This window comes from Gracilinanus agilis, chromosome 1 (genome assembly GCF_016433145.1).
Source record: "Gracilinanus agilis isolate LMUSP501 chromosome 1, AgileGrace, whole genome shotgun sequence".
NCBI lineage: Eukaryota > Metazoa > Chordata > Mammalia > Didelphimorphia > Didelphidae > Gracilinanus > Gracilinanus agilis.
Window position 1 is genome coordinate 222,767,487 of NC_058130.1, and position 14,723 is coordinate 222,782,209.

General features: G+C 39.4%; 1 protein-coding gene across 1 annotated transcript in view; it reads left to right on the plus strand.

The window, feature by feature from the left end:
- The window catches only part of LOC123249996 (uromodulin-like), a 21,901-nt gene extending 7,958 nt beyond the window's left edge, over positions 1 to 13,943 (plus strand). The window contains exons 3-10 of the mRNA XM_044679058.1: positions 254 to 484; positions 1,257 to 1,465; positions 3,549 to 3,697; positions 4,412 to 4,657; positions 5,088 to 5,250; positions 7,558 to 7,639; positions 11,495 to 11,539; positions 13,391 to 13,943. Of these exons, the coding sequence (XP_044534993.1) occupies positions 254 to 484; positions 1,257 to 1,465; positions 3,549 to 3,697; positions 4,412 to 4,657; positions 5,088 to 5,250; positions 7,558 to 7,639; positions 11,495 to 11,539; positions 13,391 to 13,452 (1,187 nt within the window). The 3' untranslated portion in view covers positions 13,453 to 13,943. The remainder of the gene's footprint in view (positions 1 to 253; positions 485 to 1,256; positions 1,466 to 3,548; positions 3,698 to 4,411; positions 4,658 to 5,087; positions 5,251 to 7,557; positions 7,640 to 11,494; positions 11,540 to 13,390) is intronic.
- The last annotated feature ends 780 nt before the right edge of the window (positions 13,944 to 14,723 follow it).

Below are 14,723 nucleotides of genomic sequence, written 5' to 3' on the forward strand. Positions count from 1 at the left end.
CTCCCTCCCTCCCTCCCTCCCTCCCTTCCTTCCTTCCTTCCTTCCTTCCTTCCTTCCTTCCTTCCTTCCTTCCTTCCCTCCCTCCTTCCTTCCTTTTCTTTCTTTCTTCCTTATTAATTTTATTCTCACTGTCATTTCTCAATGTCTGCCCTGACCCCCAGCCCCAATCTTCCCTGGTAGCAAAGAAGAGCTTTGGTTTTCATTGGAATAAATCATATTCTTTCTTGAGACCTAAAGACTTCCAAGGGATAAACCTCCAAGGGGTCCCCTCCCCCTGCCCCAACAATGTGTAACTTAGACTGTGAAATCACTAGGCTTTGTGAAATCACTAGTATTGGTGGAATCCTATCAATTGTCTGTTCATATGAACCTACAGACCCCAGCTCTGTGGAGGGTACCTGTAATGCCTGTGGCTTAGACGAGGATTGCAAGTCAGTGAATGGAAACTGGACCTGCCAATGCAAGCATATCTCAGATATTACTGGTAAGTTCCTTGGGGAAGGAGAGTGAATAAAGCAGAGACAGAGGAAAGAGATGAGTGTGAGTGTGTGTGTGTGTGTGTGTGTGTGTGTGTGTGAATTCAAAGGGGACATTTATGGCCAATCCCTTGGTAGCAAATACAGTCAATGTATAACTCAAAATTAATATAGATTGGTGGAATCCTAGTTCTAGAGCAGGAAGCCACCTCAGAGGACATCTAATCCCAAATCTCATTTTACAGATGAGAAAGGAGGTGAAATTACTTGCCCAGGGTATTGAATGTCAGAGGTAGAATTTGAAACCAAAACCTTTGACCGTAGAGTCAATGAGCTTTCACCAGATTGGGACTAGAGTAGGTGATCGTAAAGTCTTACTAAAATCCAACCTTTGACAGAAAGCCTTTTCCAGTCCCTCAATTCTGTCTGTTGATTATTAATTAATTACTTACTTAAATTATCCATTCAATAAAGCAAAAAATCATTTATTTAATTAATAATAATTAATTATTTTTAATAATTAATTATTATTGTTAACAATAATTAATAATCTATTGATTATTTCCTATTTATTTTGTATGTTATTTGCTTTGTTTGTTGTCTCCTCTGTCAGACTGGAGCTCCTATCTTATACCTTCCTTGTACTCCCCAGTGTTGAGTCCCATGCCTGTCACAGAGTAGATGCTAAATAAATGTTTATTAATGTTGATTGACCTCTAAAGTTTCAATCCAACTCAGATTCAAGGATTCTACCATTTTATACCTCTTTATCTCTTTCAGATATTGCCAACCTGAAACCCGATCTATATTGCGAGGCCACTTACATCAAGGTGTCTTTGAATAAGTGCCTGCTGAAAAACCTGGGATTTGAGGAGATATTCACATATTTGAAAGATAGTTCCTGTTCTGGTTTTGAAGAGAAGGACAACCAGAGTTGGGTGTCAGTGGTAACTCCTGCTCGGGATGGGCCATGTGGAACCAGGCTAATGGTAGGTTCTGGTAGAATTCTGCCTCCCTAGGACAAGACTTGAGGTTCTACAGTTTGGTAGTCGAATGGGACAAAGCAAGTGTGGGAACCAGGTGGCTAGCTTCAGAGAGATGGTTGGTAGTCCAAATGGGAAAAGGTGATGACTTTCACAATTAATTTTAATGACTTGAGGTTTCCATATATGTTTAGCCTTAAATCTGTATCCTATTTCCTTTGCTTCCCTCTTGGCAAAATCCCTATACTGTCTTGTATATGTCTCAAGACTTCTCTTAATGATTTATTTTACCTTTTGAGTTTCATTCTAGGTAATTTAAAATTATGGGAGATCACAGTATGATTTGTCTTGGCTTCTGTAGTCCTGGGAACCCTCACCCCACACAACTGGGGACTTTTCCCTGGGATTTTATCAGGTCTAATCAGTCATGCTGCCACAACATAGCTGGGTCCAGGAATCAGATCTTGCCCCAGCAACAATGTTTAATCTATGGCCATTGTTCTCCACCTCTAGTGTTATCACTTCCTCCTTGCCTAGCAATTTCATCTATACTGTGTCTTCCTAAAATGTGTCTCCCTTCCTCTCATTTCCCCCCCAGCTGGGTTACCCATACAAACAGTGCCTTCTGGACTCTTCCTCTCTTCTCCATCCAAACTTTCCCATTCTGTGTCTTCTTCCCACTTAGCTGGATCTTATACTTGAAGACAATTTCACAGGACTCTTGAGTGGGAAGGAATTTGAGAGAGTATCTGTTCCCAATTGGGGATGGCTGATGGGAGCTTAATTTATCACCTCTCTACTTATGACAAAAGCACCTCAACCTGTAGAAAGGAATCTAATAGTAAAATTCTAGGTATGGTAACAATGGTGTTGCGGAGATAATGTTTTGGAATGGAGAAAGGTTTTGTTGTTATCCCCCAAACCATGCCACTGGGATACTCCCCTGTTGTACCTATATGTAAGATTAGCCCTGGGAAATGAAAAAAAAATGTACTTCTTTCAGAATCTAAATTCCTGCTAAGAAGTTAACAGGCAGCCTAACAACAAAAAGATGATTTGATAACCTTACGTGAAGGCTCACATAGGGAATAGACCAGAGTAATTAATAACAACAACAATAATAGGCAACTCATTTCTTTCTTTTTTTACATTTATTTTTTCCTTCGATTACATGTAAATAAAAATTCTTTATAGTCTTAAAATTTTTTAAAGTTCCATATTCTCTACCTTCCCTCCCCTCTTCTCTCCTTGAGAAGGCAAATAATTTAATATAGATTACACATGTGTAGACATGGAAAACATTTCCATATTAGCCAAGGAAGCTCACATTTCTTAAAGGTTTGCAAAGTATGTCCCTTACAATGCCCCTAAGAGTCAGGCAGATGTTATTATCTCCACTTTACACATAAGGAGGTTGAGACTTAATGAGGGTGACTTCTTTAAGGGTTATGTATATACACAAGTATGTACAAGTAATGTGAACAGAGAAAACAGAAAGTATAGTTACCTCGACTCATGGTATGAGTTGAGAGGACCTTAAAATGGCAAATGGCAAGAAAATATCTTTGCCTTTACCCACCTGGTGCCTGAAATTACACAGTAATGTTTTATTTAAGATAAAAAGTATAATCTTAAAGGCTTTCCCATCTTCCTATCTTAAAATGGAAATACTCCTGGGAAAAGTAATAAATTTAGCTGTTATCAATTCATATCTGAATCTGATATCTAGGAGGGGACAGAAGCCCTGGAAGAAAGGAAGAAAACCCCAGCATGGTAGAGAAAGCTCTGAATCTTGAATCAGGGACCCTCAGTTCAAACCCAGGTTCTTCTTAATTACTAGTTGAGAGACCTTGGACAAATTATGATGGCCCTTGGACTCAGTTTCATCTACAAAACAAGGGGAACTCTTTTAACTCTCACTCCTATGATCTTATGATACAAGGCAGGAACCTTAGATGTCAGGGGTCCAGGGGTACAGAAAATGGTAGACAGGAAACATCAAAGATGAACTTCATTGACTTCAGTGTCCCTAGGGCTGACCTACATAGTGACTGGTCTAGAGGTCTTTTCTCTCTGCTCCTTCATCTAGAAAAACCAAACCCATGCCATCTATAGCAACACCCTCTACCTGTCTGACAAAATCATCATCCGGGATACCAAAATAAACATCAATTTCCAGTGTGCCTACCCTCTGGACATGGAAGTCAGCCTCCAAACTGCAACCCAACCCATTATCAGGTATATGCATTTATAATATGCTTTAAGATTTGCAAAGCCTTTTTTACATGTTATCTCATCTGATCTTTGTGCAATCCTTTGAGGTAGGTGCTATCATTATCTCCATTTTACAGATGGGGAAACTAGCATTACTGACTTGTCCAGGGTTTCACAGTTTGAGGGGGATTCGAATGCAGGTCTTTCTGACTTCCAAGTCTAACATTTTATCTACTAGTCCATCTAGTGGCTTTAAGGACAATAGTGTAACTCTATGATGTAGAATCCTTGTCTTCCTACAAGTTCTGAGGATATTCAGTAATCTAGGTGATAGGAACACTTTAAACCCATTATGGACACTATACTCAAATCTCAGAATCTCTGAAAGGGATTTCAGAGTCGATTTTAGGATGATCCCTTTGTGTTTTTCAGATGAAGAAACTAGGCCTAAGGAAGGTGAATGAATTGGTCAAGGATTACCATCTTGACAAAGAAATTTGGTCCTTTAGAGCTGGGACATTAGAGGTTTTCTAGTCCAATCCTCTCATTTTATAGAAGAGGAAATGAGGGTCTAGTGAGGTGAAGTGATTTGTTTGGGAAGATACCACTAGGGAAATAGCAGGACCAAGGATTTGAACTTGGGTATTTTGATTCCAAACCCAGTGCTCTTTCTGCCCCACCACATCAACCTTCAGCTGTGATACGGCCTCTAACAGCACGTACTTTCTCCTGCTACAGTTCCCTCAACATCAGTGTTGGTGGCACAGGGATATTTACAGTGAGGATGGCTCTGTTCAGTAGCCCAACCTACACACTTCCCTATGAAGGCTCTTCCGTTGCCCTCTCCACTGAGGCCATACTCTACGTGGGCACCATATTAGAAAGAGGAGATTCAACCCAGTTTGTCCTGTTGATGAAGAATTGCTATGCCACCCCCAGCAGCAACGCCACTGACCCTTTGAAATACTTCATCATAAGAGACAGGTAGTCCACCACTTTTAGGGAGGTATGTAGTTTGGGGCCCTGGGTGGGAGGCAGAATGAGAGGAAAGGGAGGAAGGAGCATGGACTATCGCCAAGTATTATGGAGTCAGGAGATAGTCAAGAAAAAGATGGAAAGGAGGCGTGGATGACTTCTGATCCCAGGGGAAAGAGGGAGTATTCCTAAATGGACACGGACACCACAGTGTCAGTGACATCCAACATACTCATTTTCCATTAGAAATTTAAAGATCTCCCTCCCTTTACTCCTTCCATGATGACTACTTCTTGATACTTGGTACTTCCCTCTTCCAACTAAGAACCACTCTAGACCTTTAAAAGGCCCAATATTCTACTGCCCACTGAAATTCCATTTTGTTTCTCAATACTGAGACCTCCTGGGAAAGACAACCATGTGAACACATATTTTACAGCTGTCCACGCATTCAGGACCCAACTATTCAGGTGGAGGAGAATGGGATGTCCTTCCAAGGTCGATTTTCAGTCCAGATGTTCAGATTTGCTGGGAACCATGACCTAGTCTACCTGCACTGTGAAGTTTCTCTCTGTGATAGCAGGAATGAGCAGTGCAAGCCAGTAAGTTGTTCCTCCTCTTCCCATCTTCCTCCTAGACAACCCTTTCTACCTTAGCCAAAAGCAGATTCACATTTCCCCATGAATCTTTGGGCCTAAAGGAAATCATGATGGCAATGGAGAAGACAAATAAGTAAATAGCATTGCTCTCTCTATGCCCTTACTCAGGAGAGTTCAGGGATTTGGGCTTTAGACAGAGGAGTTTTGAGTATCTTTGCTTTTATTCTCTTAATCTAAGAGAGGGATTTTTAGTATTTCTTTGTTGATGTTTTGGGAACCTTTCAAGAATCTGGTAAAACCTATTAACTCCGCAGAATAATATTTTTAAACACAAAAAATAAAATGCACAAGATTTCAAAGAAAACCCATTATGTTGAAATACTATTATCAAAATGTTAATAAAAACAAAAATAAAAGCAAACTTCAGAGATACTATTGCCAAGTAGTGTTATAGAGTCAGGAGACAAGAAACCATATACCAGGTTAAAAACCCCAACCTAAGAGTACAAGGAGCAAGAGAGGATTAGTATCCCAAGGGAGAAAAACAGAGTTATTAAGAAATACATTGGGGCCTAAATATGGGAAGTCCTGGGTTCAATTCTGGCTTCAGACACTTTCTAGCAGTGTGACCCTGGGCAAATCATTTAATCTCAATTGCTTAGCCCTCACCACCTTCCTTCCTTGGAACCCATGCTCAGTATTGATTCCAAGACAGAAGGTAAATGTTAAAAAAAATAAATATGGTGGGACTGGCAGGAATTTGGACAAGATCTGGCCTTGTATGCAACATTGCCTTAGTTTTTAATTTATCATTAAATAGTGACCATCAATAAGAGCACATACTCAAGAAGACAAACACAATAAAACACAAAATCACTCATAAATCTATGAAGCCCTATTTTAGTTTACCCAAAAGAAAGAAAGTTGTATAAAATTTAATGAAATAATGTGGCAGAGGTAGCTAAAAGTAACTAGAAATAGACCTGAAACAATATGCAGTCAGGAAGAGAGAGCTGAGAGAGAGGCCGCTCTGTTTTAAGCATCCATTGAGTTATCAGCTCTTCCAGCTTTGCAGCCAATTGGGGTAGGAGTGGGGGGGGGGGCTCTCTGTCTTCTCAAAATGCCAGTCATTTAGCCCTGATTCACATGTGGCAAGAAGCAAGTTGCAAGGCACCAAGGTGATCACCTGGAACCAGGAAAGGGCAAATTTGGAACTTGCCCCAAGGGATGACTCCTTTATAAGTCAAAACAATCTCTGCTACAAATGCTTCTTATTTGGGGATTTCACAGATCTGTTATTTTATCAGTGTGGCTAATCCCTCCATTGATGCAGATTGTAATACACCTACAATTTAGTAGACAATCTTTGAGAATTTCTGGGGCCAAAAATTCATTACCCTCCAATCAAACTGGTGATAAGCCTGACCCTTGGACTTCAGACATAGTCTATCAACGAGTTCATAGTTGAAACCTTTCTAGCTTGCCAAGACCCGGCAGAGCTTGTGCCTCACTGGTGCAAACTTCAACAAGATAATACCAATAATTTGTCAGATGAACAGATGATGGGGCATTCCACCTGCTTCATTGCTAGTCCTACAACATCAAAAGAAAGTGAGGAAGGCTCTCAGCATATTGGGTGGTGCTCCTATGGTGAACCTAGGGGAGGGCAGACACAAGTAGCACAGGATGAGCTGCAAGAATTGGTTGTGATTTGCATTGTTCCATGGAATATCCATGGAATAACAGCAAGATTGCATACCAGTGAGTTTTGAACATTTGAGCAACACCGTTACTATTCCTATGTCTAGTCCTAATCTTTACTTCTGTTCTTTTGTATTTCTTTGCTATTATTTTTTGTATGGTCCAGGTATGTATGATGATTAAACCTGCCTTCTTCCATCTGTCATAAGTCTTCCCATATTTCTTTGCCTTTGCATCTTTTAAATAGTAAAAAAGTGACTTTTTCTGAGCTCCTCAGCTTCATGATAGGAGATAATTGTCAAGGATGATGGATTATTCTGCATAGAACTGTGTGGGAGAATGTAGGACATGCATGCAGAAGGAAGCTGCTCCCTTTCCTCTTTCCACACATGCTTGAGGACATTTTTCACATCATCTACCCCTCTACCAGCAGCCCAATGGGAGCACTTCCTCCCTCCCCTATCTGGGGTAAGGCGAGGGGGTTCACATGCAGTGTGATGGTTGCATATTGGGCACTTGGTCTCTAAAAGGTTCACCATCAATGAAAGAACAATCCAGTTATGGGATATCACCTGATAAGTATGTTCTGTCACTTTCTCTTCAATACAGACCTGCTCAGGGACCAAACGCTATAGTGGAGATGCCATCAACCCAGCTCAGGTTCTGAACTTGGGACCCATCACTCGAAGAGGTAACTGACCCTTACATTCGTCACCTCCTTGGCAGGGGAAAAATGTAATGAGAATATAGGTATCAGAGCCCAGGGATAAATATGATATTTTTCTGTTCATGATTAAAAGGCTCTGGATTTCTGAATGTTGATCTGTCAGAAGCCACAACCTTTTTCTCTTATAGGAATACTGCATTAATACTGATTCTCATCTCTAACAATCATACAAGATATTGTTGCCCAGATTAAGAGAACCTTAAAGGACACCAAAAAGATTGGATCACAATTCCTAGAAGTCTAGAAAACTCAAGAGAAGAGTCAGGGCACAACTTTCCTCAAAGTTATAGGCAAGAAGCTCTACCTCATTGTGTTAAGTGGGGACTGTGATGGTAGAATAAGCAGAGTGGTCTAGTGAGCACCAGAATCTGTCCAGCTCTAGCACCAGGAAATGGAAACTCTAGACCCAAGGTTGCCATGCATGCTCTAGTTGTGACAAGTAATTATTGATAACTTGTGGGCATCTGAAACCATCTCATGGTCCAGTCCAGTGAAAAGTAAGCAAGTTCAAACAATGTTCTCTGGTCCCTTTGTGATGATGCCTCAAGATAGAGCGGTATTGCCTTAGTTGTTCATTCAAGTGACCCAAAACAAGTCAAGGCATAAGCACCTTTTGGGCACTTATGGGATAACTTTCTCAGAGTGAGGCCCTAGGGAAAGAGAAGGTTTGTTAAAGAGAAGGCTTGTTAAAGAGACGCAGAAAATGTAGTTCCTCCCTGCCATTAAGTATATTATTGTCTCTTTGGGGAAGATAACAATAAGGAAGATAAAACAGTTTGAGAATAATTTTTGTGGTTGTTATTTAGTTTTATTGTTCAGTTTTGTCTGACTCTTCATGGTCCCATTTGGGGTTTTCTTGGCAAAGATAATGGCATGGTTTACCAAGTCTTCCTCCAGTTCATTTTATAGATGAGGCAAACAGGATGAAGTGAGTAGCCTAGGGTCACATAGCTAGTAAGGCCAGATTCTAACTCATGAAGATGAGCCTTCCTGACTTCAAGCCCAGCACTCTAGCTGCCCTAGAAAATAATATAAGGTATAAGATTAAATGTTAAATTGTATACTCTAGGCATTAAGTTCAGAGAAGGGAAAGATTGGTGTGGAGTAGAATGTTCAGGTTGGGCTTCCTGGAGGAGGGTACTCCAGAGTCATAAGAACATAGAACTAAGGCTAGAAGAAAATTTAAGGACTATTTAGTTCAAGCCCTTTATTTTACAACTGAGGAAACTGAGGCCCAAAGAGTTGAAGTGACTTACCAAAAGATCACATAGCTAATGGGAGTCAGAGGTGGGATTTGACTCTAGGGTGGCTGAAGGATGGGTGACACACATGATGGTGATAATAGCTATCACTTCTATAGTAATTTATGGCCACAGAGTTTTTACATTAATTATCTTATTTGAGCTTCATAAGGCCCCCCATTTGGTAAATAGTGCCAGCCTTATAATCCCCACTTTGATGATAAGGAAACTAAGTTATAAAAGAAGCAAATATGAAAGCTGCAATCAGTACAATGATCATTCTTGATTCCAGAGGACAGATGATGATCTATTACAAAAAGGTGATGGATTAAGGATCCAGAATGATACCCACATATACATTTAATATATATTTATTATTACGTAATATAATTATTATGTAATATTATAATTTTATACTTATATAATATAATTTATATATTTACATATGATATATATACAAAAATAAATGTATGTGGATGCATATTACACACATGCATATGTATACGTATATTATGTGTGTATTCTATGTGCATGTCTATATAAAACAATAGCAAGGTGGCACAGTGGACAGAGTCAGGAAGACACCTCTTCCCGAGTTCAAATCTGGCCTTTGACATTTATTAGCTGTGTAACCTGAGCATTTGACGTCACCCTGTTTGCCTAATTGTCAAATGAGCTGGAGAAGGAAATAGCAAAATTCTCCAGTATTTTTGCCAGGAAAATCACAAATGGGGTTACAAAGAGTTGTGCATGACTGAAAATGAATGAATAACAACAATAACAAAGACCACAACAAATATAGAAAACATATATAGAATGAGATATGTATAATTAGAAAATCTTGAACCCTCGGACTACATCTCCCAGCATCCTTTTCCTTTCATCCACGTAGCATCTTTGCATGTTTGTATAAAGTTGTTGGTAACCCCCCCTTCTCTCTTTTTTTTTCCCTGCATGCACAGCGGGGAAAGCTGGCTTTTACTCAGGCTTTTTATTTTAGTTATTATTAATAAATCTTATTAAATATAATACTTAGGTACATTGTATACTAATTTTTAATCTCACGCTGGCTTTACTCAGGCTTTTACTTTTGGCTTTTCTTCTCTTACTTCAAGTTATTATTAATAAACTTTATAAAATATAATACTTGGAGTATTGGGATATTAATTTTTAATCTCACAGATGTATGTATTCTATGTATTTATGGTTGGATGGATATATTATAGATTGATAAATATATGTGTGTTATTTCAATATACATAAGTATATGAGTCACTAGAATGAGGTGTCTATATTTCTATATATGTATCTATCACACCTATATATCTACACATATATTTTAGATGTGTGTATAGATGAGGCATATATAAGAATTAGATCCATGTATATCTGTATATATAGCATGTCTTTCTATGTATGCCCATATATTAACTACAAATATATATCTGTAACCATAGATATAACATATCTCTATATACAGGGGCAGCTAGGTGTGACACAATGCATAGAGCACTGGACCTAGTGTCAGAAAGACTCATCTTCCTGAGTTCAAATCTGGTCTCAGATGCTTCCCAGTTGTGAGACTCTAGGCAAATCACTTAACCCTGTTTGCCTCAGTTTTTTCATTGGTAAAATGAGCTGGAAAGGAAAATAGCAAGGTACTCCAGTATTTTTGCCAAGAAAACCCCAAATGAGATCATGGAGAGTGGGACATGATTGTTACAATTGAACAACAAAAATGTATCTTTGCATAAAACTGTAGACATATTTTTTAATACAACTACTTGGGGAATTTATTTTGCTTGACAAGGGAGAGCCATCATATGAAGTCTTTTTCATTTCTTTTTCCAATGAAAAGGGAAGGTGGGATAGAGAGAGAAAAATAAAAAGATTTCTATTCATTTCTTTAAAATAGAGAGCTGAGAGGGTACCGCAGATGTTAAACATTTCACAGACTCTCAGAGGAGGTCACTGTATTATTCATTTTACTTAAACATTTTACTTTTACAAGACACCTCTCATGAAGGGAGAGTGTTCTGTAAATGCTTGCTTTGTAAAAACAAAATACAACAGTAAAAGTGAGGAAAAAATCTAGCTGGAGGGAGACCTAAGGAATGACCCTCTCATTCTACAAAGCAGGAAGAAGTCCTGAGAGAGTTGTCCAAAGCCATGAAGATGAGTAACAGAACTGAGGCAGAGATCCAGATTACCCAATTACTACACAACACTAACCATTACACAACACTACCTGTCAGGAATTGGATAAGTGGAGAGGAAGGGGGAAAGCAGTCCAGGAAGGAGGTAAAAATAGGGATTACATCCATCTGAGTTATATCCTGGATCAGTTGAAACTTTTAAGGGACTTGAGAAATGTAAACCTGAAAACATCACAAAGATAGAGATTCTTCTTTGAACTCACCTCTCTTCATCTCTTCTTGTACCTCTTGTGATGGTCAAAAACCATTAGGATCCCTCTTATAAAACCCTTTATTTGTTGGAAGGCCTGATTCAAGACATTCCTTAGCCTTGCATCCTCCAGGGCAACTCTGGAGACTAATGCATCTCTTTCTACCCACAGATGCTCAGGCTGGAGGAGTCCTGAGTGGCATCTCTAGCCATGCAGGTACGTAGTTTTCTCTCTACATCATGGAGGCCAACTACTTGCCAACTCTTTCCAACTAAGTTCCCAACGTGGTGGACTAGAGCCTTCCTTTCTAGCTCCAAATCTATTTTCTTACAGTCCCTGTCATTCTACCTGCAACCTGAGCCAATTGGAATTAAATCAAAGCCCCTCAGGACAAATTAAAAGGCAGACCAAATGAGGAATGAGTCTTCACACAATGGTTGCCTGTGTCTGATTCTGAAGGAGTGACTATGGCAATAGGAGTCATGGCTCACATAAGAAGAGAGACCAAACTTCATTTATAACATCCAGTAATAACAACAAAGAGGCATAGAGGATAAACGATCAGCCTTAGAGTCAGGACAACTTGGGTCCAAGTCCCTCCCCTGGCATATACTGACTGTGCGGCCCTGGGTTCATAACTGAATCTCTAGATGATCTAAGAAATTCTATAAGATGAAGAGTCGCAGGGAGCCTAGCTTCATCAGTGGAGAGTTTTCTTCCCCACACTCCAAAGGGATTAAGAATTTATAGAGTGCCTACTATGTGCCAAATACTGAGTTAATTTTTTTTTTATTTACAAATATTGCCTTCTTAGATCTCTACCAGGACACTGTGACGTAGATGCTGTTGTTATCCTCATTTTACAGTTGAGGAAACTAATGAAATGAGAGGTTTAGAGAAATAAATAATGACTTGCTTTTATGGAGCACTATCCTAAAGCAGTTGGCACATAATACATTATTTCATTCATCACCTTGGTGAATGGTGAGAGAGAGTATTATCTCTATTTTACCCATAAGGAAATTGGAGTTTGGAGAGGTTAATCAATTTGTCCAAGGTCACATAGCAAGAGGCACAGCCGGGACTTTATCTCTGTCCTTCTGATTACAAAGCCAGTGCTTCTTCCACCTTACAAAGCCTCCACATTATAGATTTGATAGGATGTCACTCCCTTTAAGCTAAGCATGATGTTCCTCAGTTCTTCTTTTACACTGCCTTTGAAGGCCAGAAATTAATTGGTAGCCTTCACAGGTCCATGATTTATACAGTAGGGCCATGACCCCATGAAGCCAAAAAATCATGTTGAAAATGGAGCAAGCCCACATGATCATCCAACTTTTCTGTCTGATGCCCAACTCTATTTGGGGACCAGAGGATAATGGCGGTGGAGCCAGTCAGGTATTAGGTACTCTTGTGGCAACATCGTATAATATTTACTCCTGTGTGCATTTATTTTTTTATATACTGTATTATTTTTATATTAGGGTCCTGGATCATAAAAGCCCCAAATCAGTTCTTGAATATGAGGGAGAATTTCTGAGCCAGGTCTCAGACCTGCCTTTATTCAATCTATAGATTTTTGCTTTCTCTTTATCCTGAGGAATGGAGTTCCTTTCACAAATTCTGGCTAACAGGAAAGTTCTGCAGTGATACTTTTCCATAGTGCATGACCCATCCAGCCATGGGGAAGGGGAGAGGCGGATAGGTTGATGGACTATTCCTTAATTAGATATCACCAGTTAAAGATGTCTCTGGATGTTCAGGAGAGGGGCTGAGTAATGAGCTCCTAAAAATCTATTTATTGGGTTACCTGATCCAGCTCAGTTTGCCCCTGGTCCCAAGAGAGCCCTGGAGACATATCACTTTATTGGTCATGATGCTGGCATAACCAATAAATCTGATATACTCAATAAACTTATATTTTTACCCCCAAATCAGTCTCTCGAGATAATTTTAATAGTAACAGCCCCTCTTCCCTGGCTCCTTTTCCACATCTAAGGGAATCCCATGACAATTGAGAACTGACTGTGAGAGCTTCTTCCAGAGCATTTCATACTTTCATTTCAGGGTTCCTGACACCATGGCTGGGCTTATTCATGCCCATCATCATGCTTCTGGCATCACAGTGACCCAGCTGAGAGAAACGCTGGGTTGGCAAAGAGCTGCTGCCCGTAGTCAGAGAAAAGAAGTTTCAGAGGCAGGAACTGGCAGCCTGTACTTCATTCACTGCAGAGTGGGGAAGAGATCCAGCATTGGTGAACCTGGCAAAATGGGGCTCTTTTCCTCAGTTGTTCTATTTTTTTTTACTTTTCATTTTTAACAATGGTACTTAAAAAGAGTCTGTAACTTTAAATGGGATGCCTCACATGCATATCTTTAACTCTTGTTTTCTGTCACTGCAGAATTTCTGAAGTCTCTTTCAATTATGTTTGGAGACTTCTAGTCTCTAAGATGTGTTATAGAAAGAGCTCTGGATTAAGAAAATCTAAAATTTAGCCCTGTCTTAGTACTCATCTAAGCTTTATGAGTCTCAGTTTCTTCATCTGTGAAATGAAAATAGTAACAATAATGTGATGATGATGATAAATAATAAATAATCCCTTCCGTGTGTACTACTTTACAGTTGTAAAATGATATATTTATCCATTATTTCTTTAGTCTCACAGCAACACAATCTAAGTGATGATTCTGGAATCTGAGCATCTGAGTTCAAATCCCACCTCTCATGCTTAGCTATATGTCTTTGGGCAAGTCTCTGTACATCCCTGAGCCTCATATTCCTGAAGTGTAAAATTAAGGGGTTGATGATCTTGGAGGTCCCTCCCACTTTATCTCCTTTTCCCATATGAGAAGATTGAAGTTCAGAGAAGTTAAAAAACTTGCTCAAGATCACATGACTTATAAGGAACAGAGCAAAGACTTGGAACCCAAGCCTCTTGACCCATAATTAATTCTCATAAAACTTTAAAAGTAGATAGAGAACCAGGCCTGGAGATAGGTGGTCTTTGGTTCAAATCTGGCTCCTGACACTTCTTAGCTGGGTGACACTGGGCAAGTCACTTAACCCCCATTGCCTAGCCCTTACCTCTCTTCTGCCTTGGAACCAAAACACAGTATTAATTTTAAAATGGAAGGTACAAGTTTAAAAAAAAGAGAAAAGAAAAGAAAAACAGAACATTTGTTGGGTGTGGGAAGAAAGAAGATGGAGCCAATACACATCCCACTCAACCTTCCTTGCCCAATTAGCTCTCCCATTTTGTCTCTTATCTTTTTCCTTTCTTCTCTGTATTGAATCCAAACACTCACATAATTTCCTATATCTGGTTCATTTTTTTGAGTGAAAATATTAGGGAAAGTGAGGGGCAGAATTACACAAGTAAATATAATAGTTGATTCTTAG